This window comes from Gymnoscopelus braueri (genome assembly GCF_963280865.1).
Source record: "Gymnoscopelus braueri genome assembly, chromosome: 12".
Lineage (NCBI taxonomy): Eukaryota > Metazoa > Chordata > Actinopteri > Myctophiformes > Myctophidae > Gymnoscopelus > Gymnoscopelus braueri.
Window position 1 is genome coordinate 15,926,241 of NC_137614.1, and position 25,125 is coordinate 15,951,365.

Consider the following 25,125-nt stretch of genomic DNA (forward strand, 5'->3'; position numbering starts at 1 on the left):
TATTTGCTTTGGTTAATTGGATTTTGACAGGGATCCAATATCATGTTTTAGACAATGAAAATGTGTCAAGCTACTTGCTTAGCAGAATGAAAATTGTTCTATTAATTTATAACTTAATGCAGCCCGTCTTTGTTTTCCAGCTCCTCGTATATGCGCGGGGGAGATTTGTCAGATTTTCCATTAAGTCTGAGAGGATTTAGATGAAGAGGAATGGAGCTGTATCTTTACAATCAAAAATTACAAAGCGCTGAGTACTCAGACATTGAACACAGGGATCACATTTGATGATGATGTGTAGGCTAACGTAACCATTAAATCCACCCAAATGAACTTGCCAAATATTGCTAATGGACTATTCTGATTATTTCCCCTGCTTGTTCCTGCCATTTTAATGGGCGGGGTGACTAATTAATTCATTATCTAAAAATGCAAATGAGCTCGACAAGCCTGAGCAGCATTCAATTGCTACCTCTTAGTGTAGCGTTATTTTTCTGAAGATAGTGTTTCGTCTTAGAATCATTGGCCAATTATTACCAAAATATGATTTTCTGTTAACACAATTAACATTATGCATTACACTAATATTGCTAAATGTGGACTGTATTCAGCTATTTTGCTATAAATGCTACTATTGCCTTGACATCTCTTTGGTGTTTGTCATTCACATTTATATAAATGTATTTAGTAGCTAGATGACTCTTCCTGGTGCAGTAGTTACTAACACCTCATTCCTCCCTCGTGAGTTTTCCATCAATCAGGAGCCCACTGCCTGCTCCCTTTGTCCCGACGATAATTTGAATCCAGTCCATGTTTTTGTTTCGCTCGGTTTTTTTTGTGTGTGTGTGGTGGGGGGGGGGGGGGTAATTCTCCTTCACTAGTGTCTGGATAAAGAAAGAGTAGGTCAGCCATGTGGATGCGTCTGTTGAACAGCTGAAGGGGGGGGGGTTACAACATAGACGCAGGGAGTGATCGGCTGAACGTGGAGTGTGTGCATATGAGAGAGAGAGAGAGAGGGGGAGAACGCGTGTGTGAGAGTGTGTGTGTGTATGGGGTGTGTGTGTGTGAGTGAGTGTGTATGTGTGTGTGGAAAAAGGAAGCGGAGCCTGTAAACGGCGAACTCACTGATTTCCTATGCTTCCAACTAGAGCGCTTGTGTGTGTGTGTACTTTTTAAATGTGGACACTATCGGGGAGCAACAACAACACTGCGAAATGGAATAGCAGCAGCCCGTGTGTTTTCGGGGGGAAGATCAGCGCCTCGGTGATTTGTACGTGAATACATTAGTAAAGTGAAACCGTGTCTTTTGTTGAGGCAAGTGCTTCTTGTCTCTCTCCCTCTGTACGAGCAGCAGCAGCGGCTCTTTTATAAAGGATAAAAGTGCCTGTGTGTTTGTTCCATATCGTCCATTCACTCACCCCCGGGTTTCTTGGATTTTGGCCCGGGACTATAAAAGTTCGGTGGGTCATTCTGGGGCAACAAGGATTGTTTTGAAGTTTTGCAGCGGATCTCTTTGGATCTCTTCAAAACACCAGACTGGCGGGTGAGTAGTTGAATACAAAAAAAAAAAAGATTGGGAGGAGGGAGGGGGGAGCGATGTGTGTGTGTGGGATAAAGAGATGGAATGTTATGTCGGCTATGGAGATGATCAGTGGTGGAAAAAGTACTCGCATGTTTTTTACTGAAGTAAAAGTATCAATACTGCAATGTAGAACTGTACTCGAGTAAAAGTACAAAAGTATTGGTATCAAAATCTACTTAAAGTACCAAAAGTAGAAAGTACTGATTATGCAGACTGTCCCATTTCACAAGTTTTCAAATGTGTAAAAAATCTGAAAATAGCAGATCTACAAGCTCACATGTGAGCTTGTAGATCGGCTATTTTCAAATGACCGAAATGTATAAAGGGCTGAAGTGGTTAATGTATGTTTTGTAATAGTAATCCAAATCTACAAAGTAACTAGTAACTAAAGTTTTCAATTGTAATGGAGTAAAAGTACAATATTTGCCTCTGAGATGTAGTGAAGTAGAAGTAAAAGTACTGAAAATTGGAAATACTCCAGTAAAGTAGAAATACCTCAAAATTGTACTTGAGTAAATGTACTTAGTTACTTTACACCACTGGAGATGATTATAGCACAAGTTACCGTTTTACAGTTTAAGCGAAACGCGTGATCATTTAGATAAAACTCAGATACGCGTGTGACCTCAAGTCAAGTGACATATTATTTTTGGAGTGCTGCTCCAGCGAGCTGAAAGTTGTCTGCATTGTTGTAAAACTCAGTGGTGGAAAAAGTGCTCAAATTTTTTACTTAAGTAAAAGTATCAATACTGCAATGTAGAAATACTCTTAGTAAGTAATCAAAGTCCGGTAATCAAAATGTACTTGAGTAAAAGTACTAAAGTATTGGTATAAAAATGTACTTAAAGTACCAAAAGTAAGAAGTCCCATTTCACAAGTTTTCAAATGTATGAATTGTATGTTTTTAAAAAATCAAATTAGCACGCATTGTGAGCTTGTAGATCTGCTATTTTCAAATGGCTGAAATGTATACAGGGCTGAAGTGGGTTGCCTAATGTATGTTTTGTAAAAAATATCAGAATCTACAAAGTAACTAGTAACTAAAGTTGTCAAATAATTGTAGTGGAGTAAAAGTATTTTTTTTATATATTTGCCTCTGATGTGTAGTGGAGTAGAAGTAAACAGAACAGAAATTTGGAAATACTCCAGTAAAGTCAAAATACCTGTACTTAAGTACAGTAAATGTACTTAGTTACTTTCCACCACTGGCTGTCTCTATGTCTGTGTGCAGTGTGTAGCACAGACCTTCATGACCTAGCAAGTCTCCTAAGAATGTTTTCAATGACTAATTGTTTAGCTAACGTGGGAAGAATAATGAACTAGACGAAGATGGGTTTTAAACGCCACATTTGTCGCATTGCAAACCACTATCACTGTAGTTTCTTACACTGTTACAACTGTGTGTGTGTGTGTGTGTGTGTGTGTGTGTGTGTGCGCGCATATGTGTTGTCAGCCTTGAGGAAAAGTGTTTCAGACAGGAGAAGAAAAAATTGAGAAGGCTCTTGATGAGTTAGTCACGCTTACATTTGGGGGGAATTCCCCAAGTTTCACATAAAGGATAGGCTGTTGGTTTTATAGCCTAGCTTGTGTCATAAAGTGGTATTAAAAAGTTGTGTGTGGGGGGGGGGGGTGTCTGCAAGGGATACTCACTCACTGTACTAGTTGCAAACTGTTGAAGGACCACCACCAAATTAACTTGACTTCCCTCTTCTGCACCCCAGAGGCTATGAACTCTGGCCTGAGCACATGCAGCCATCACTGTGGGGGAATGGTGTGTGTGCCTGCCTGTTGTTAAAAAGAGCAAGGGTTGGGGGCGGGGCCAGTTTGGGATTTGAAAGCAGAGACTACAGTTATTTGTCTCGCAGGCGGCTTATCTAATGTTTTCCGGTTATAGTGGAATGGGGGGGTATTTGTTTACTGAAAATTGCTGTAAAATTGGACATGGTAAATGTTCACGTGACGGTGACCACGGTCCGTTGTTGAATCTCCGCGGCACTTGGGACATTCGTCACATACATACATACAGTACATACATACAGTATAATCACATTCAAAGATTGATGTATTCCTGAAATTCGTTTTTTTTAAAGGGGGGGGGGGGGGGGCGGTGTAAGTGATTACCCTCATCTGTCAAATAAAAACTACTTCTTGCCAAATCCTCCTCCTCACACAGTTCGCCACTACTTTAATTCTCAATGAGCTATTACACGGATTCAGATGTTGCTCTGCTAATTGTCAGCAGCTAATCTTCACCATGCCTAGCTTCCTAGGCCTAGGCATATTTTCTGTCCCCTGCTAACTGAGAAGTGACCTCTAGCTTAATGATTCAGATGTGATTAATCCACTTGAGTGGGACGACACTGCCTCGGCTAATGCATGGCACAAGGACTCCTGATAATGGATGAGGGGGGTGGTTAAAAGGGACATTTCAGGCCCCCAGAATCACATGAAAGGGGCCTGGTTATGTGTACACTCATTTGATTTAGTTAAATAGCATGCGCCAGGCAACGCAAATGTTAATTGTTGTTTTTAATGTCTGCAGTGGTAGTGGCCATGGCAGCCCCTTTGTTTGCACTGTCATTGAGTTCAAAGGTACCCAGAACGAATGACTACCAGATTAGCACTTTTTTGAACAGCAAAATGGAAGGCTTTTCATTGGGATCCTCTTATCTGATGAGGAGTGATACAGTCTCATTGCATTCATGCGTTGCTTCTTATCTTTTGATTTAGTTATCATTAACAAATGGAGTGTAAAAAGGGAGGAGAACCCCCAGATGCCTTCTTTAGTTTTTATACATTGCTGACTGGTTAGAGGGGGAGGGGGTGGGGGGTGTAGCACTCTAATCATGAGGCATTGAGGCTTTTGATGGTTGACATGCAGGTTAGTGGAAACTGTGACCTAGCCACTTGCTACATACAGGACTGTACACACACACGCACGCACGCGCGCGCACACGCACGCACGCACGCACGCACGCACGCACGCACGCACGCACGCACGCACGCACGCACGCACGCACGCACGCACACACACACTCTTCTGTTTTAAGCAGGCTACACAATAATGAATGAAGTCGAGAGGTCAGTCGGTTGAAAGGTGTGAAAAATATGGCTTATTTTATATTTAGCATGCACATTCGTGTTCAACACATGAACATGTGCATGCTTAAATAAGTTGAGAAATCATTGCAATAAAGGTGATCACTGCACAGCAGGGGGCTTACACGAGATAGGCACATGGGTATACTTTTACTAAACTGTATTTAGACTATTTTGGTTGATCGTATCTTTCTTATTTAATGTTAAAACGATAAACAGTGCGTGCCTGCAGCCAGCGGCAGTGCTATTCTAAATGGATTACGGCTTTTTTTGTGTTATCCTTTTAGAATTGCTTGCGTAATTGTGCTTGCTGTACTGTTTGCAAACTGTTAATAAAGTATTTAATCAATCAATCAGTCAAACCGAGTAACAGATAAAAGCAGGAGAAAGTGCTTATGATATTGTAAGGTCAAATATCAGCTTATACAGTAGTTATATTAAAGTAGTATTAATTTATATTTGCGTTCAGAGAAAATCGGACAGATTATTGTACACTTTTTTTCCATCTTTTGGTTTTTAAATGAGAGCTACACACACACACACCCACACACTTATTGAGCAAACATTCAGCGCTATGCAGTGACATACCATACAGTCGACTCTATGGCAGTGGTTCTCAAACTTTTTCATGTCAAGGACCCCCAAAATGATATGTATTTGGCCGTGGACCCTCATTTCATTTTGTTCCAGGGACCCCCAGAAGCAAAGATTTGAGTCACAAATGTTCGCTTTAAATCTTTAAAAAAAAAATGCAGATCTACAAGCTCTGAGCTTGTAGATCTGCTATTTTTGAATAGCCACGGTATAAAAGGTTAAAATTATTGTGATGCTAAATTAACACATTTAGCTGAGGACCCCCTGGAACCCCCCCAAGGACCCCTGGGGGTCCCCAGACCGGACTTCGAGAACCAATGCTCTATGGGATAAGCAGACAAGAACTCTGCCACTGTCTCTGCTATCGACGGTCGAAAATGGCGAGTGACGCCTCACTACAACTGACGACCCATCACGACCGTGTACCCACACTTCGGCCACAGATGCTTTCCAACCCTTACCAACGCCGACGTCGGTTTGGTGTGTTGGGTCCTTTAGGGCACTACTAGATCTCAAACCTTTTCGTGCCAAGGACCCCCAAATTGATATGTATTTGGCTGCGGGACAAAAGTTTCCAAACGTTTTCGATATTTTTCTAAAACATTCAGAATTAACAGATGAGATATCACCCCCAGAGGTGGGGCATCCATTTAGTTTTCACTGCTGTGGATTGAGTTGGTAGCGGAAGTGGTCAATCCTCTTAATGGAGTTGTGCATAAGAGAAGCTGGAGTTGAGCTGCATTGAGGGATTTGTAAGAGGGCATTGAGCACTTGAGCGTTTTGCTATGTAACCATACTGGCAGATGGGGGGAAAAAAAGATGGAAACCTAAATCTTAATTATGTATCCAATCCCTATTATCCTTCTCCCTATCGTGGCACATCATCTTCATTTACAGTAGGCTGTGTGCGCTATGTTTGTGGGAAAGGAAATCCGATGTGTAATTTGATCTGGCTCATGAGTACGCTGTCTGTGTTGTCGATTCATGTAAAATCCTGGGAAGCAAGCAATAGTAGCTGTGTGTGAGTCACCTCCCATCACAAACAAGTCTCGCCACTAAGCGGGTTCAGAATGGTAGCAAGCGTTCACACACACACACACACACACACACACACACACACACACACCGAGGCATGTATACGTCTCACCTCAGAGGAATCTGTGGGGCGAATGCTGGATCAAAGAGACTGCTTCTCTCCTGACAGAGGGAGAAGCTTCATAGATGGTGGGGTTGTAACTGCTGTCTCGTTGCAGCTGAATGTTTGACAGGGCACTGGAAAAATGTTATTTAATCTACTCGCATGATGGCCCTCGGTGGAATTGCAACATGTTGGTGTGTTGTGGCCCCCTTTCCCCCCCACTCTCTTCTCTATGTTGGTGTGATGGTGGATCCTGGCTAACAGAGAAAAACATTCAGAGGTTATCTTTTTGTGTGTGTTTTTTTCCCCCTGTATTTTAACGGAATGATGTAATTCATAGAGATTCAGAGAAAGGCAGTTTGTGGTTAATGTCACGTTGGCGGCCTCCCATTTTGTTTCTAGTCACTAAGCCTGAGTCAGGGGATTATATATCCCTTCATCATTTTGGTAAAGAGTATTACAATGTAATAATAAATAAAGCTTTGCATTATTAATAAGCAATATGAATGACAACGGATGGAGTTTGTTTGACCTATGGCAGAAAGACCTTTTCACAAGACTCTTCAATCGTTGATCCACCACATCAACCTGGGCACACCATTCAGGGTAGATGAATTTTAAACACCAGGCTTTTTGACCAGCTCAATGCACGGTTCTCTCCCCCTCAAAGGTACAGCTCACATTCAGCCACCCATCTCTCACCCCCACAATACAGAAATCTGAGAGCAGTCTGGTCATAAAGGCAGGCGGAAAATCAATGAGAAGTCATGGCTTCCATGGCATTGTTGGAGCAATTCTCATCCCCCCTATCCTGAGCCAGACTCGGGGGTTTGAGGACCAACGTTAAATCTGTCAAGAGTTCTTTTTTCACTATAAAGTTGATTCTTTAGGATGGTTTTCTATTTCTAAATGGTGGACCTGGGATGGCTTGTCACATTGTCAGTAATTAACCTGTGTGCCTAGTAGATGGTCTTGCTCAGTGACTTCATTTAGATTTTGTAGGTATTCTAAAATGACACTGTGGTAGAGCAGCTAATAGTGTGTGTGTGCGTGTGTGTATGTGTGTGCGCGCGTGTGCCGGCCGGGGGTGGGGGGTTATGGAGTGAAGAGGTGCTTTGATTTGTCATAGAAAATTCCATCTAATACTAACTTGTGTGCATATACAAGCTACTCCTTATATTTAATTAACATAAACCTCAAGAGCCAACGAATAGTGGGAAATTGGGATAATTGAAAATAAGCCTATCTGTCCCCCGCCCTTCTCTCTCTCTCTGTCTGTACACCCTGGCAGCTGAGCCCGTCGGAGGGCACTTTCACACATGTTAAGTGGGGAGGGGGGGGGGACATCTGGCCTTGTTAATTCAGTGCATGGTCATAAAGTGGGATGGCGGTCCCCACAGGCCCCCCTGCTTTGCCTGCTCAGAGCTCTGTCAGATGGAGCCTGGATGTCCTCAACGCCTCCATGTCCTCACTGTTTGACTGCCCCTCTGACACCGTTGTTTTACACTGGTGGGGAGAGAGCTCAGGCGAGTGCACCTCCACAATCCCACTATGAAATTTAAACATCACTGATCTTTATCCCAGAAGTGCAAGGGAGATAAAGTGACAGTACATAAACGGTGAAATATGCGCTGAAGGGGCGTGCCAGAAAATGTGATGGCGTGCATCGTAAGCGCTGTAATGTACAGTTTTATTGACCAGCCTTCATTTTCATTTCCTTATTACAACAAAGCCGGCACGGGCAAGCACTGTGGGGTTTTAGTATCCAACCACACCCAAATACATCCTTTGTGTTTTTTTCCACCGAATAATTTATTTAGTTAGCAATGCTGGATATCAGTTGTCTGCGTCCATTTAGTGTGGACTGGATGATGAGTAGGCTGTCAGGCTCTACATTCCAGAGTCCACCGAGTGTTCCTGCATCATCAGGAATGGAAACAAATAATCAAGTGACAGCAGCGGGGGAAGCATGCATGCTGCGCTGTCATATCCTATTTTAGCGAGTAAACATTTAATGTGCATAAATGTATCACAGCTTTATTTATGCATAGAATCTGCTGTTACGTCTGAATTATACATTAGCCAATGAATAATGCATCAGTGCCATTCCTTAATGATTACTTGCCAGGCAGCGAATGGTAATATTTGCTGATAAATTTACTCATTGATCTTGCTTATATTAAGCTGGTTGTGTGGAATGACGTTTGCCCTACTTTGCATTTAGGGTACTCTTTTAGTCAAGGATGTAATCAAAAGCAGGCTATTTGTCTGTGTTGTCAAATGAGATGTTTTTTAAAATGGGAAAATCAGCCCTAAGGAACTAAAGCAATAGGGTTACCATCTGAATTATCTAAGTCTGAAGTGCCTAATGCTTTATTCACACTAGACTAGATATCGGATATATCCATTTGCTTTTCTAACATCTTGATAAGTTGTTTGTTCTCTCTTTGACTTCCTGTAGAATGAGTTTTTTTCCTTTTGATCTCAACACATTAATATGCAGTTGTAGTCTTGTTTTGTTGGCTTTCAAACATTACAGGAAGAGGCGGAATGTTTATTGCTGAACACATCATCACTAGACTATAACGTATAACTAGAGCATTGGTGATTTAGTCAGTTCTCGGTAAAGGGCTTTTTTCATGCTGCTACTTTATTGACACTGGCTTTAAAAGCCAGGCAGAGACAGATTATTGACACATTAGGCGAATAATGCTCTGAGAATAGTGCTCCTAATCCCCTAAGCATAGCCTGTTACTGTGCAGATATATTGCTTGTCCACACAATGAGAAAATATTGACTTTTTGTCACTCACTTATTTGATTAGTTGTGTGGGTAACTCTGCTTTTCATTTGTCGCCCTGGCAACATAAACGGGAAAACACACCGACAGTCTCATTCCATGCAGTATTGAAGCAGTGGAGCATTGCAGGATATCATCTGGAGAACCTCTTTTTTTTGTAGATGACATTTATTATTGTGTTAATTTCTTATGCTATGTTGATGAATTGAATACATAGGACCACAATGGAAACAAGTCCCCAGGACTTTTTTTGTGATCTCCTTCTAGCCTTAATGTCTTAATGTACCACATGCTGTTTACATTTCTGACTAATAAAGTATTCAATCTAGAAATTTCTAAACGGGCATGAATGTCTTTATCATTCAAGGTGATTGTCACCTGTGCTAGTATCCACAAGATTCCAACAACCTTTCACTCTGCAGTGAGTGGGTCTGTGGGAGTGGTGTAGCCTAACAATTCCACTTTGATATTACAGCTTAGTTGAGTGAGATTTGTCTGTTTATTTAGCCCACTGTGTGGGCTAGCTGCTGCACTGCCTTTTGTTTTCTGTAAGGAGACCGGCTTAAAGTACTCTACTCTGCTCCCATGCCACACATAAGCCCGGTCGTAATGAAAGCACCTTCCATTTAATCCAACTAGATTCATCAGTGGCCTTGTTCTTCCAAAAATAATGAGGTAGACAGGAAGGGCTGCCCTAGGCAGCGTGTAGGGAGATGATCTCTTTGAACCGGCAAATCATTCCAGTTTTTTTCTGCTAAAAGACAGGCTAATGACTTGGCTTGATGCGTGTCAGTGTTTTAAGTTAACTAGTGTTAATTCGGAGAAGGATCTAATGGGATTCATTGTCAAGCAGGGCAGAGGCAATGAGTGAGAGGCTTGTGCGCAGGTGGGGGTAATTGTTTTTGCTGGCGGTGCCTCCTCTGGAAGAGATGACTGCACAATCCAGATATGTAAACAAGAGGGAAGTGAAAGGCGGAGTGCTGTTACCTTGTCTGTTTTGCCTCGATCAACCTCCTTGACGAAACCAGATCTCAGGGCTGCACACACGCTGAACGTTGTTTGGATTCGAATGGACAACGGCATCTCTTTGTACACCGCGCTCTGTTTGGCAAAGCATTTCAGACATGCAAATCACGTTGAAAATGGGGATCTTGAGGAAATCATTAACTACCACAGCACAAGCCAGAAAACAAAGGGCGAGTTAAAGACAACAGATGCTGAAAGTGTTTGATTCTGTTTACTGGAGCATGACACTTGTTTAGTGCAGTGGAGAAACGCAATTTATTCACGCTAGACAATGATGCCTTCTCTTGGCAATGCGCTGCCAGTCATCTGCTCTCTGGCAGCATTTAACACATGTGCAATATTCATTTAATGTTTATGCATTCATTCTCAAACCTCAAATCTCTTGGGTTGCCCAAGTCTGATGTCACACTCACTCACACACTTCAGAATTGGTTCCCATTTGCATTGTACTGGAAGGCTATAACTCTTATCAGGCTATGGAAGGCTATAACTCTTATCAGGCTATAGGAGGCTAATAGCTGAAACCATAGTTCTAATTATTATGTGATATTTTATTTTGTCAGATGTTATGAACATGATCATAATACATTAGTGAATTATTGCAGGGAACAATCTGCCATCCCGAACCTTTTCTTTTTTGTAATATAAGCCTTTATTTATATCTCGTTCCACACATACATATTATGACGTGTGTCTCAATGTGTGGAAAAACACCATATAAACATAACATATAAACATTTGATAGGAAGTCAACAGATCATTTAGCCAAAATATTTGTCAGCTGTGATATTTGGGGAACAAAGTTACTGTATAGTATTTTTGCATCATCAAACTCGATTTAGCTTTTTCCAACAAGCGTGCATTTTTAAATTACATTAGATTCAGTGTCTTAAGTCCTCACTACTCTACAACTGTACATGTTACAAGACTGTAATGGCACAAAACGTACAATTACAGGTATGGAAAAGACCATTTCCATCGTGCATTTCAGACTACTAGGCTTCTATACTGAGAGGACAGGCGCAGTGGATGAATGGGTGAAAGAGCAAGTAGCATATTGGTACAGTGTTTTGTACCTGATCGTTATCACCACTAAGATGTCCACAGCTTTGGGGATTTCTAAATTCCCAAAAGCTAAAAGAATGGTGGATCAATTGGATTCAGTTAGAGTTAAATGATCGATGATTTCCATTGTGTCTTTATTTCCATAGAAAAAAAGAAAGGGAGGAAGAAGGGGGGGGCAAGGTGAAAAGGAGATGAAACAAGATAACAAAAAAAAGAAGTTATCTACATATTTACACATGGTACCTGAGATAAGATATCAGTTGTGATCTTGTGATTGGCCAAAGATAAGCAAGAATTATGGTTATTGTTGTAGATGTCATGGAAATGAGTGAACAACATTTTGATATACATTTTCTCTCAAAATTAAGTTGGGTTCAAACATTTATCTTTTATTGATTGTACCTGTCAAATAATGAAATAATCTATACCTCCATCAAAGATTATGAATTTATGGTCGGTCCGGGCACTTAGGCTCTAATGTAGCCTGACAGTGCATCGCGGCTTTACTGCATGTCTCTCCCCATCTCTCTCTCCTTTCCTGTCCATCTCCACTTAAAACTATCAATAAAGAATGAAAAGCCAAAAAATATATTTAAAAAATAAAGGATACAGTTTGGCTGTAATTATTGATTGTATGATTTTAAATGGCTAAAGTCCGATGTGGATTTTTCAAGGCTGAACCGATTACAATAGTTTGGAACAGGTACAGGCCTATATCAACCAATGTTTTCCCCTCTCTCTCAAAGACTCGGATCCATAATTAATGGAAACGAACTCTGTGACCTAAAATGAATCTGTTTCCACTGTCTGCTCACGTGCTTCTCATTCTAGACAGGCATGATTATTGTTTTTTCCTATTTGACATTTCAAGCAATTTACTGACCACTTAAGTAGTAGTGCTTGAAATACTCTTAACAATGCATACTTATACTTGTTATGCATTCAAAATCCATGTAAATAATTTGTTATTACACCAGAACCACTGTATGAACAACAGTTAAATACAACTTTTGAGGGAAAAAAGTCAGCTCTTTGCAGCCTATGCCGATATGGCACTGTATCGTTATCGTATCACAAGTTATATATAGATGGAAATGATATATTGGACTATCACTAACAGCTAATATGAGGAAAATAACAGTGGAACCTTAGAGCCCAGGCCTATACAATTCATTGTGCTGTCTGCTGTGCTGTGTTTACGTGAGCTGACACTATTGTGCTGAAAAAGAGCAGCTTCAATTCTACCAGGAAACAGTTTGGTTTTCAGGGTTGGTATGTGAGTCAGCGTCGGGGCAAGATTGGACATCTGTCTGCTAGTGATCTATAATGCTCCCAATCCCTCCTACAGACTGTCAGCTTTGGCGCTCCACCAACACACTGGTTGCTATAGCGTACACAGTTTAATCCTCAGTGTTTTAATTTGACCATTTGTAACTCTGAGAGTGTGCACTCTGTTTGTTAAATGAACACTGAAGATTTTACTGTGTACCCAGCCACCCGCAACACTGGTTTATCTAGCTAGCAATAACGAGCAGCGAGCTGAAAAAGAGAACGGAAAGCAGAAGGACACAGAGCGGAGAGGCGATGAGAGACCTTACGGGTATCCCCTGCCATCGTAACTCCACTGCAAAATGGAGTTCTTTGTTCTGATGTGGTTCGGGAGGGCATTATAACAAGGTAGTGGTACATCATTGTGGTCCTCAAAAACACTCTCACTCACTAAATGCAATCTCTCTCTCTCCCTGTCGCTCTCCCCCCCTATTGGTGGAGATCCTCTGTCTGATAAGGCTTCACAGAGAAAGGTATTCCTCTGGGATTGTTGTGGAGGGCTCTGTACAGTTCTGCCTCACGCTGATTAAAGGAACACTTGTAGATAATCCTTTTGAATAAATGGGCCTTTGTTGTGGATTTGTGGGTGGGTGGGGTAGCAGCCTGAAAAAGCCCCAGATTTTGATTTTTCTTTTTTTCTTCTTTAATGCTTATCACCTCTGTATGATCCACCACTCTGCCTAGATAAATATTTAATGATGGGTTGGCTGAAATAGAGCTGTAACTGACTGCTGGTGAGAAATGGAGCTTCTATTTATAAGATCCCATACTGTTCCATAAAGTAATGGCATTGGTAGACAGCCCAAGGTTGTGTGTGTGTGTGGGGAAGAGTTCTCACTTTTTTTGCTGCAGTGATATGAGGGAGAGAAATGCACTTCTGTTATCGAACGTTTGCTCATGAATCCTTGATGTGTGTATTCACTATTCATGTGTGTGCGCATGCATGAGTGTTGAGCGACCGAGGTCTGTGCAAGAGCACTATGGTAGAAATGCACGACAGCCAACACTATCCAGACAGACGTAGTTTGCTTTGACTGCATCCCCCAAGCAAAACAGCTGTAAATTTACCCTCTACTACCTTAGCTGTGCTCTATTTCATTTCCCATGCTCTCCGCCCTGTGGGTTCTTGTTTTATGTCATTTATGTCATGCAAAATTGATTGTGAAGGCTTGCATCAATGCCTGCTGCAATGAAGCCATCATGCTGCGAAGGTAGAAGACCTAAATGTCATTGCTGTGCAATAACATCTTATTACAGCGTAGTTTATCAAGATCAATAAGTCAGTTAGTCAAGGAGCTGGGTAGATTTTTATTTATTCTCCTTCCTTACCTTGCTTTCTGACTGACTGAATAGGACCCTTAAATTGAATACAGACTTTTAGCCTTTACTTTTGTTGGCAAGGATTGTAAAGTGAACGCTATATTAGGGCAGGAGTGTTACTGCATAGCTTGTTTAAATACCGTTGTAGACTCACGCTTGATTCATCCTGTTTACTCATTACATGATAGCTGTGGCAGAAGCAATTACTTTATGCTTTTCAAGCACCGAGCGTCTTGCTCCCCCTGCGGATCTTACTTATTCCAACTGGAGCTCAGGCCCCCATGGCTTCCAATCAGTCCTCTGAGTGGCACACGCTAACATTGTGTCTTCTTTCGGCCTAGGAAGTAGGTGGGTAAACACAGCAGAGTCCTTGAGGCACTTCCCCATCCCAGCTATTGGATTACCAGCTGCCTTCCCCGGCCTCATCTGCCCAGATGAGTGCCAAGATCAATGGAGCTCTTAGTGCAAAGCTAATTCGATCAGGACCGGCTTTGCTACTGCTGATCAGAGATTATTTTTTTGACGTGAAACAAAAACTTAATCAAGTCAAGCCCGTGTCCAATAGCCCATATTTTCGGCTGCTCTGACTCCCATAGACATCAATTAGGAGGGATTTCATATTCATTATTGAATTGTTGGGCTGGCCTGCTGAGTACGGGTGAGGAGATGGAAGGGGTGAACTGCTGCGTAAAGTGATCCGGCTAGTTTTGCTGAGTGTAGCAGGAACGCTGCCTCTTCCTCCAGCAGAGCAACTGGCATCATAAATAAGCTAAGAGCGTGTTTTTAGAGGGATGAGGTGTCTCCCGCTTTGATGGTGTGCAGAGAGAACAGGGTTGAAGGGCATATTGACCCTCTTGTTCTAGAAAGCGAATAGCAGACTCTCCAGTGCCCCCCGTGTTCCCCATTAATTATTGTTTGATGCTAATAAAGGAGGGGGGTTGGGGCGTATTATGAAACATAATTATTCATCACGGCATTTCCCTCTATGAGCCTTGTCCCGCTCTCCCTCCTCTCTCTTCTCTGCTCTATGCTCTGTGAAGAAGAGGCCACGGCTGTCAGTTTAGTACAGCAGGCAAAGATGTCCCTTCAGCCTTTTAAGGAGGGGACAGAAGGGTGCAGGGTGAAGGGCGCCATTTTCCAGAGTGATATATGAGGAGAGACAGCAATATATGTAAGGAGCTGCTGAAAGAACATTACACTCCAGCCATTTATTGGCTGAGCATATAGTCGGACCTGGACCTATATGGTTGCTTGGAAGCAAAAGCAGTTTTGTGTGTGTGTGTGCGCGCGTGTCAATGGCCTACACATTTCTAGATTGACATGTGCATATACACCTGGATGAATGCAGCACTGTGGTGAATATGTTCTCAGTGACGTTTTTATAAGCTTGCAGATGCATCGGCAAGCTCTATTTTAACAAGGCTGTAGCGCCGCAAACCTGCCTTCCTAGATTTTCCACAGAGCGTGCTGTTGCGATGGCAGAGACACTGGAGGCTGATTTCCTATGCATGAGCGTAGCATATGGTGTGCTTAAACACAATGGAGGCAGGGGATTACTCAACGATTGTGTGGCATAACATTGTGGTAATGGGGTGGTGTTAAATGGTTTGGAGGACTCCGATACGACCCAGCACTATGTCAGGGCTCCTTTATATTCACTTCTCAGTAACCCATATATTAGGGAGGGGGTGGCCGTAAAGGTGGAATTCTGTTTACATTTGAACATTATATTAACCCCCGAGGTTGTGCAGCTTGTGTTATGGGGAACTTTTGTTGTCATTAATTCCCACATCCAACTGGGTGGAGTACAATTCAGCAAGATTGTCATGGTTAAAGCTTGACATTAACATTCCAAGAATGTCTGAAGCTTATTTGCTGCAACTGAGCCAAGTGTCTGGCTTGGTTCATCTTCAGTTTAAAAAAGGCCCGACAGGGCCTATCCCTTGCTGGAGCTCTGTTATTTGAGTTGCTAGGTATTTTTACTGCTGCATTGTTGTTGCACGGTGAACCACATACCATCTAATCAAATACATTACAGTTGTTAGCCGTTATAGGATGATGAAAAAAATATGCAGACTGTGTTTGCTGGAGGCATAGAACACTATCAGTTAGGGATCAAGTCTCCATTTCACACATGAACGAACGGAGTTAATCTGCGGATCGGTACTGTACATCGCTCAGAAACCGGTCTCAGCCCTCCCAGCCATCACACCATTGTTCTCAGACCTACTGCGAATGTTTTCTGTAAACAGCTAGCATTTCTTGACAAAACTGTTTTAGATGAATACCTAAAAATAGCATTTGCGTGTGGTAGTAGTGTACTGTATGTGACTCATACAGATGCACACTGTTTTTGTTTTTTTAATTCTAGGTATTTATATCCTGTGTGTCCATAGCCTGTGTGTTTGTGGGTGTTTTTCGGGTGTGCCAAAATGGCACAATTGTATTAGGTCTAGTCCCAGTCACTACATGTTTTATGAGCTGTCCTAAGAGGATACGAGAGCTGAGAGCTCAGATCCTGCTCGTTGCAGCAGTATTTTCATCACCCCAGGTCACTTACCCCCACCCCACTCCTCACCCATCACCCTGCCCAACCCCCCTCGTGTGGGTTTTTTTTTAGTGAGGGATAGGAAACACATTCAGAATGGGGCAGTGTTTACAACATGGACTTGTCTGTGGCTACAGTTTAAATAGGGCAGCAGAGAGGCCGCCCCACAGACTCATGATTCATTATCATTCCCCTTCATGTGCACTGTGGTGGGTGCTTTCTCTTCTGCCGAGGCTCACTGGCCCACACCGCTGAGATGGATGGATGGATAGATAGATGACAAAGGTGTGTATGCTGCGCTGAACCCCCTCCCCCCCATACACACACTATCGCCCACACACAGACACACAACTCGAAGTCACCTTCTCCTGCTGACTGTTTTCCTCGTCTTCTCTACTCTGACTTGAACAAACAAATCTCCAACAGGATAATGTTCTCCGCCAGTGTCTATTTGCAGTGTTTCCACATTGACTTGAGTTATAGCACTGGTTGCGAGAGCTGTGGCTGAAATTAGCATGGAGGGTAAACAAAGGGGGATCTTAGGTTGAGAAGACTAATCCTTTTTTTTTTTTTACCCATGCAGTTGTAGTTGGCTGGATGGTTAGCGGTTGCAGGAGAGGCATCCACCTCTGAAACAAAAGCCCTCCCTAATTAGAGGTAATGCCATCCTGTGGTACATCTAGGGGTGGAGGTGATACTGGCTCGGGCCGTTATGGGCTTTTGACTGGAGCATTTGTCCCACCCCCATCCCATACACACCCACCCACCCCGGCCGACCATCTGCTCAGGGGATGGAGTGGAGGGCACCACCAGAGAGCTAAATAATTTAGGTGGAAAAATGTTTTTGCATGCTGACCTAATGGCATTGTTGCAACAAAGTCTTCTTTAAGACATCCTTCAACGCCCCTGCCGATCCGTGCTGTCAGTTGTGAAACCTCTGAGCTGTCTTATCTGTCAGTCTAATCTATTTATGTTCATTTTCCTCTGTGTTGGCATGTCACTCTGGCATTGTGATTAGACTCGCTGGAGGACATAGGGCAGCCTTATGAATTCCACTCCCCCTTCTCTCACACTCATATTTAGATTTAGCAGTTGCAAGTGAACTGATGGATAGGATCGTTAAACTGATAGGTAGGCTAGATTGGGGAGATGAGAGGGGATATTTGATTGCAGAAGATTGCTGGTACTGGTACAAGATTGAGTGCTCAAATATTAAAATCTCGAGAGTCCTTGGGTTGTAACACAATCAAGATGGGTACAAAAATCAAGGTTTGTTTTCCCCTCAGAGGTAGGGTGTTATGTTGGCTTGACAAAAAATATCGTTTTCTTATTTGAAAACCATATGCCTGCTGCTTGTGCAGTAGATAGTTTCCTTTTTTGCAAACATGAAATATTATGAGTTTTGTATTGGATAAGATATCTTGTCAGTACATGAGAGGCTTCAATGTGTCCCCAGTGTGTATTTATGCCTTGCCTGACCCCAGCTTTACCTTGGATACATTTCATTATGATGACATAATTCACCCAAAAAATGAATTGTCAGTGTCTCTCCAGAGGTGAAAGATACTGGAGAAGCCCTTCTGATCAGGCGCTTCATTCACACGGGGGAGAAAGCGCAGCGCAATCCAGCAGAAACTCAATTAAGCGACAGATTCATGGTAGTGCTGTCTGGCCACCACATGCTTCACATTCTCCAGCTTCTTTCTTATCAATGACACATTGGGAGAAGTCCTCCACTGGACCGCCTGCGATTACATTTCTCAAGAGTGCCTCATTTAGAGGAAAAGGGAAGAGGCGACAATGGACAGCCCTGCTTTTTCCCTCAGGGGCCATGTCAAAACACGATGCTGTGTGAAGGCAGCCTGAGCAACTGCAATGGCCTTCAGGTACTGTCATGATGTACCTGATATTAGGCTATGAAATGAAGTCCTGCTCGTAAACCGTAGGCTGTGGAGATACCCCCTCCCCCACAGTGCCATTTGGAGCTCTCCCAGAGAACACACAAACAGGGAATATAGGAGGATTTAGCTTTCTCTTGGCGATGGACTTGAGGCTTAAACCCTGTTAAACACACAGACTGATACTTGTGATTGTACCTGGGGAATTGCATACAGAGTAGGGTTGGCCCTAGTGGCCACCGCAATGTGGAAACATTCTGAATAAACTGTATATATCAAGGCAAACTTTGGTTGGTTGTCTAGCCTAATGCTTTCAGACAATGGCGGTTCAATACTCCTCAGAGTGCCACAGTGCATGAGAATGTTTTGTTTTGAAGAAACACTGCCTTCACCATTTTCCAGGCAGGTTTCAGTGTTCATGTTTGAAAGATGCAAAGCTAAATTCTCATGAGCATGGCTTTTACCAGATGCTAACTAAAAATAGAGCTATTGTGAACACGGCTTTGGCAGAGAAGATGTGGTTACTCATCAGTGAATTGAAGAAAAAAGTAGAGAAGGCAAGTGCCTTTGCCCTGCCAATGTGAACTAAAGCAGAGATGGGGTTCAGAGAATAAAGCAGGCTATGATTCACCAGGTAAGAAAAAGCACGCAGGGTGCAGAAGACCACAGAGAATCCCTTATGAAGTGGCCTGCCCCCTCTGCCTCCAGCTGAGCCTTTCATTGTGCTGTTGTTTCTAGGGGGCTTGGATAGCAGCTTAGATTAGATCGCACAGAGTAATGGATTGGAGCTGACAAAAAGCTGCTCCAGCTCAACATCACCGCAGCGAGACTTTGTGCACCGCCCAGGATCCGACTGGTTTATTGGGATCAATTTGAGTTGCCCCTCATTGTTAATAACCCTGTGTGTGTTCGTGCTAATATTGTTCTCCTCTAATCTGTATTCATGCGAGTATTTCATTCAATCCCTTCCGTAAAGCCGGCCCTAAATCCTTGCCAATCATATTCTGCTACTTCATAATTCTCCAGTTGAATATGCTGTGAATGATTTTTCTCAATCTTGCCACCCCTTAAAATGTTTGCCGCGCCGTTTGTCAGTGTCTGTACGTTCTGTTTTGCATTTAAATGTGGACCATCTATCTTGTCTCTGTTCTTTGTTTCATAATGTGCTATAGGCACAAACATAAAAGATTTTGAAATTCAAAACCCAAGATAATCAATTAGTACGTTTTAGAGAAACAAAAGGAACCTTCCGCCTAGCCCTGCCTTATATCTACTCTGGCAAACTGGGCCAATTTGGCTGTTTATCCTTAACTAGGGTTCGATTGAAGCCACTGAGATGAACGTGTATTTGGGTAAACGTGGGAGTGATTTGAATGAATAAAACATGTCTCTTTTAAAATGCCTGTTGGGTAAAGCGGGAGGGAGAGAGAAGCAGTGTTTAGCAACAGAAACCTGCTGTGTGGCCATTGTGGGGGATGATGTGTTAATCGAGCCACAAACTGTGTGGTTTTTCGGGCCAGAGGTCTCATTTAAACAGGCACGGAAAAGAGAAATGTATTTGAGCGAGGCCCCGCTGGCTGCTAGCCCTTGACTCTATTGCAGTAATGTAAATGGTGGATTAGGTGCCGTTGGCTGAAACCCCCCCTTTTCTCTCTCTCTCTCTCTCCTCTATTTCTCTCTCTCTCCAGCCGCTGCCCCCTCCTTCTCTTTTCCATTAAGACAGCTGGTTTCTTTCAAAGGGTCCTGGCCTAGTGATTGATGTGTAATAGCTGCAAGCCTCACCTGCCCCCTCACAGTGTTATTCATCGGCTAGGCAGCCAGCACCGCTTTTTACTGAGCACTTTGTTTCCCTGGCAGTGGGCGGGGAGGCCTCTCTTTTTTCCCTTTCTCTCTCAGCCATCATACATTATGACTTTTCATTGCTACAATATTACTACTTCACTTCATACTGACTCGCTGCATTTGTTCTCGTTTGTTCAACTTCAAATTGCTCTTTTGTCCACATCAAGCTATAGTCGTACTCGTGTACAACAATTTTAGACTTAAACCCATGAGCATAGTGCTAATTAACTACCGTCAATTCAGTTAAGCATTTTGGTACAATTGTACAGTATATGCATACTGCAACATATCCGCACCGTTGTATAACTACAATGCTTGCTGTTCCACCAGCATGCTAATTAATCAAATACAAGACTAGGAACAACACAGTAATGTAAAATATGCCCAGAAGCACGCTAATGACAAGACCCTGATTGTAAAGTTGCTGGTAGAGGCTCCTTAGTGGTCACCTAACATCAAAGTAAAATAGGCTAGCCCTCCATTCTCAACAGTTGAGAGTCGTCATTGCTTTCTGTGGAAGGGGCTTATGTCACTGATTAGAGGAGAGAAGAGGTGCTTAGCTCACACACAGGCTCTGGCAGTCCCAGGTTTAGAGCGCTGCTATCAAATGATACCTCCGTCAATATTTTCCTGTTCTTCACACCTCCAACACACACTGCTGGATATGGAGGCCGAGCGGGCGCAGTATGTGTTTTGGCACACCGTTAGGGTGTGTGTGTGAGAGAGCAAGGGCAGGAATGTATGTATGTGTGTGTGTGGGGGTTTGTGTTATTTCCCTCCTAAGCCTGTGGGTGAGTGTGTTTGTATGTATGTATGCGAGTGTGCTCAGCAGCCCAGTGGTCGCCGTGGTAACTCATCATTAGATGATTAATAAGGGCTCTGATGAGGCTGTGGTTTAATCGAGCCCAGTGTTTGTGTTGAAGCCAGCGACAAGAGCAGCTGCCCTGTCAGTTGGTGTCTGCTCAGGAGATGACAGGCCCTGCCGCTGTCAAACGCACCTCAACCATTGCACATGTGCCTGCCAGCCAGAAAGCTTTTCATTCTTTTCTTCCCGTTGCTCTTTCTTTCATTCTTTCTTTTTGCTATTTCTTTCGTTCTTTCTTTTTACTCCTTTTTCTTTCTTTTTCTCTCTCTCTCTTTCACCTTCCTCTTTCCCTCTCCTCAACTTGCATCCTGCTCTCTGTCTTGTCTCAATAAATGCTCATCTTCCTTGCAGACACACTGCATAATTTTCACTCCGAGATGGTATTGTGCTTTCGGCTCCTTCTTGCCCCCTCCCTCCCCTTTCCTCTGTCCCCTTCTCTCCCTGCATTTCCCCCAATCTCTCTCCTTCACTCTTTCTCTCTGCTGGGCTGCTATCACAGTCTTGGTAACACGGGTGCTGATTGCCAGGTCTGGCCCCTCTGGGGGCTGTAATAGCTATTTCTAGTTAATCTGTAGTGGGGGGAAAAAAGCAAACACTGGCAAGTAAGTGAGAAGCCTCCTTTGTAGGGCTGCTGTGTAGGGGCAGTGTAGTGTGAGCAGCTCACTCCGAGGGCTCTGCCCACTCATGTGTGCGTTTATGCGGGTTTTCATTATAGCCTGGGAAGGTGGTAGCTGGCTCTTTTTGAGTGAATGATGATAGGCTGAAAATGGCAGTGGGCTGGGCATGGCAAATCACTGGCTTCACACACACTCTTTCTCTCTCCTTCTCTCCTCTCTCGCTCTCACTCTCGCTGCCAGTGGATTGCCATGTTTTCCCCTCCAGACCTGTCACTTCACATTAGCATGGTGATGACTGTCAGCCATGGCAGAGGGCTGGGTCACAGTCCAGCCAGCCACAGTGTACACACACGCACGCACAAAAACACTCTGAGGCAGATGAATAAAAATTTAGCCTGTTGTCATCGCAGCTGCTCACCAGAGGAACAAGCTAGCTAGCTAGGGTTTACTACAACTCTCCAGTGGTGCTGTAAAAGAGGCACAGTGTCGTGTGCTGAAAAGCCCCTGGACACGGTGTCTCTGAGGAATCCTGCTGCCTGTGTAAGCCTTCTATCCTCAACCAAAGTGTGCCATGCAGCCTTTCTGAAGATTGCTAATACAGCGGGGAATCCCCCTTTAGGTTATTGTGAGAAAATACATGCAGCGCCTGTCTCTTTCTCCTCTCTCACGCTCCCCTCTTTTTTTCAATCTCTCTCCCTCTTTTCTTTAAACTCCCTTTCCCTCCTCTCTCTGAAATGAGGCGAATAGACTTGAGCAGGAGGCTTGAAGGTTGTGTTCTTTTGATAGAGCTGCTCAGCGCTCTCCAGAGTATACATGACTGTGGAGGAGAGTGCTAACAATTACTCTGAGGTTAAGAGCCAGCACAGCTCATTGCCTGACTTCCAGGAGCTAATCTCTAAGTCTTTTCCACCACCATAAAAAATGACCCTTTTCAGTCACAACATACCCACGGTAGATATCGCAAATGCCTGTTGACTTACTGCAATGTAAATTACCACATTCTCACTCAATGACGTATGTCTTTTTATGTCCACAGCTCTTCTGAAACACTGGGGTTGTTGGTGTGGCCGAATTTTCCCTGGATTTGACCGGTAAATTCAGAAGACTGAAGCCCAGGCTCACAGTCTACCTTTCACGGAGGCCCAGCCGTGAGAGGACTGAGGAAGGCACGTGGCGGATCATGACGGCCGACAAAGACAAGGAGCGGGACAAGGAGCGTGACCGCGACAGAGACAGAGACCGCGACAAGAGGGAGGGAGGAAAGGTCCGCCGGCAGGACGGCGACCGCAGCGGCGACCGGGACGGCGAGAGCGCCAGGCCCCGGCGTAGCTGCACACTAGAGGGCGGGGCCAAGAACTATGCCGAGAGCGATCACAGTGAGGATGAGGACAATGAGAACGGCAACAGCAGTGCGGGAGGGGGGGGCAGCGGCACGGCCGAGGACGGCGGCAAAAAGGGCAAGAAGAAGTCGCCCAAGAAGAAGTCACGCTACGAGCGCACAGAGAACGGAGAAATCACATCCTTCATCACGGAGGACGACATCGTTTACAGACCTGGCGGTAAGTGACTGGCAGCCACTGTGGGCCAATCGCATTGTAGACATGCAGTGACCATTACACACACGTTTATCAGAGTTGATCAAATCATTTAATTACTAAGTGCTAAATTGCACTAATTCTGCTCTTATCACTTACTACTTAGTACTTATTGTACTCAAGAGGTTTTGGTCATAAAAAACTATGTCCGATATGAACCATTATGGGTAATTTCCCAGTTAAACTAGAAAGGGGCAACATGTGATTCCAATTTGGGGTTGATTGGATGTTGTGTTCATGTAAGAAATGGGCCTTCACACTAATTTTGGTAGCCAAATACAGGCAAACAGTGAGTGGCATATCAAAACTCATTTTGATGCTCATTGACACATGATAGCTTTGTGACACTCCCTATGCAAATGAAATCGCTTTTGGCTCATTGTTGTTTAGAGGCCCTTCAATGTGATTAAAATTTGGGCTTGATCGGATGATGCATTGAAATTATTTGTAAAATGTCCCCCAAACTTCTACATTCCAGCTAACTTTGGAAGGCAATTGTTGTCAATTCCAATGGAATATGAATAATCTGAATGATACATGTTTATCATGTGACTCTCAGAGATAATGTGTAGCGATTATTGTGTTTTGTCTGTAACTGTGTTTTGAAGAAAATGGTGGGAAATCTATTTGGCAGGAATGAGTGTGGCCTATATTGAGTTGAATGTATCAATTTTAATTTTATGGTTCAAAAGTTGGTAAGCGTCACCATGAGAGTGATAAGAGAAAAAAAGTTCATCAACTTGGCATACTGGCAGCGTGCACAAAAAGTTTGACGCTGATCTGTCAAACACAAAACAGGGGTGAAAACATAATGTCCGCCTCTCAGCCTTCCGGCCTGGTGGAAATAAACAAAACAAAAACCCAATCCTTCCCCAGTTCATTGTGCTCCAGATAAGCTGCTGAGGTGGTTGTACAATGTAGACTATCAGCATCAGCAGGAGAAGAAGTGGTCCCTCGGGCCACAGGCCTACACATCACACGATCAATGCCAAGTTGTCTCACTCCGGCCTTCGTCTCAGGCTCTTGTCTATAAAGCAAAGTGGTGCTTCACCACAGTGACGACTGCCTCCATAATGATTTCATTCCAGGTGATTCATATTGATAGTATCCTATCACTGCTGAGGCCAGGAGGGCTAGCGGTAGTCTTGTTTCCTGGAGAGATGTTTGACCTGCGCGCTGCAGTGTCTTTATTGCATGGGATAGAGAGAGGCTGCAAAGAGAAAGTACCGTTTTCCCTGGCTGTAAACGCGGCCTCTTTTTCACCTGCTGTTTGTAAATTGGTTATACAAGAGGGGGGAATGTCAACTTTGGCTGTTGAAAGGAAGCCAGCCTACTTAGCTGTGTGTGTGTGTGTGTGTGTGTGTGTGTGTGTGTGTGTGTGTGTGTGCGCTCCAGATCATTGCTAGCCCTCTGCACCTAAATCATCACTGCCGTGTCTTTTCATTTATCTACCAGCCAGCGAAAGGTCAAGTAGTGTGGGGGAGAGAGGGAGGGTGGATGCGCTCCACATTGCCTGGGTATTTAATGGGAAGATGTAGCAAATTACAGCCTGTGTGTTAGGTTATCTTCATCTCCAGCTACTTCTCCGCTCCCCAACGCACAAACACACCCTCCCCTTTTTACTGCTAAAGAGAAACCTTCAAGTCTCTCACACAAACACGCACGCGGACACGCACACAGTCACACACACACTCTAACTACAGTAATGGGCAGTGTGGAAGGCATTGTATGTTGTTTTGGTGTGAGATGTTGAGTTGGATCTGTTGTAGAGACCTGCGGGACTGTTTTGTTAGTCCCACTTCTGCCCGCTC

General features: G+C 43.6%; 1 protein-coding gene across 4 annotated transcripts in view; it reads left to right on the plus strand.

Annotated features, from left to right (window-relative positions):
• Positions 1 to 25,125, plus strand: part of rerea (arginine-glutamic acid dipeptide (RE) repeats a) — a 168,399-nt gene that overhangs the window by 44,655 nt on the left and 98,619 nt on the right. For 3 of the 4 annotated variants that reach the window (XM_080445838.1, XM_080445841.1, XM_080445840.1), the window contains exons 1-2: positions 995 to 1,540; positions 22,756 to 23,278. In XM_080445838.1, the coding sequence (XP_080301964.1) occupies positions 22,900 to 23,278 (379 nt within the window). In that variant the 5' untranslated portion in view covers positions 995 to 1,540; positions 22,756 to 22,899. Of the gene's footprint in view, positions 1 to 994; positions 1,541 to 22,755; positions 23,279 to 25,125 lie in introns of those variants that run through there. The other variant, XM_080445839.1, reaches the window with a different exon arrangement.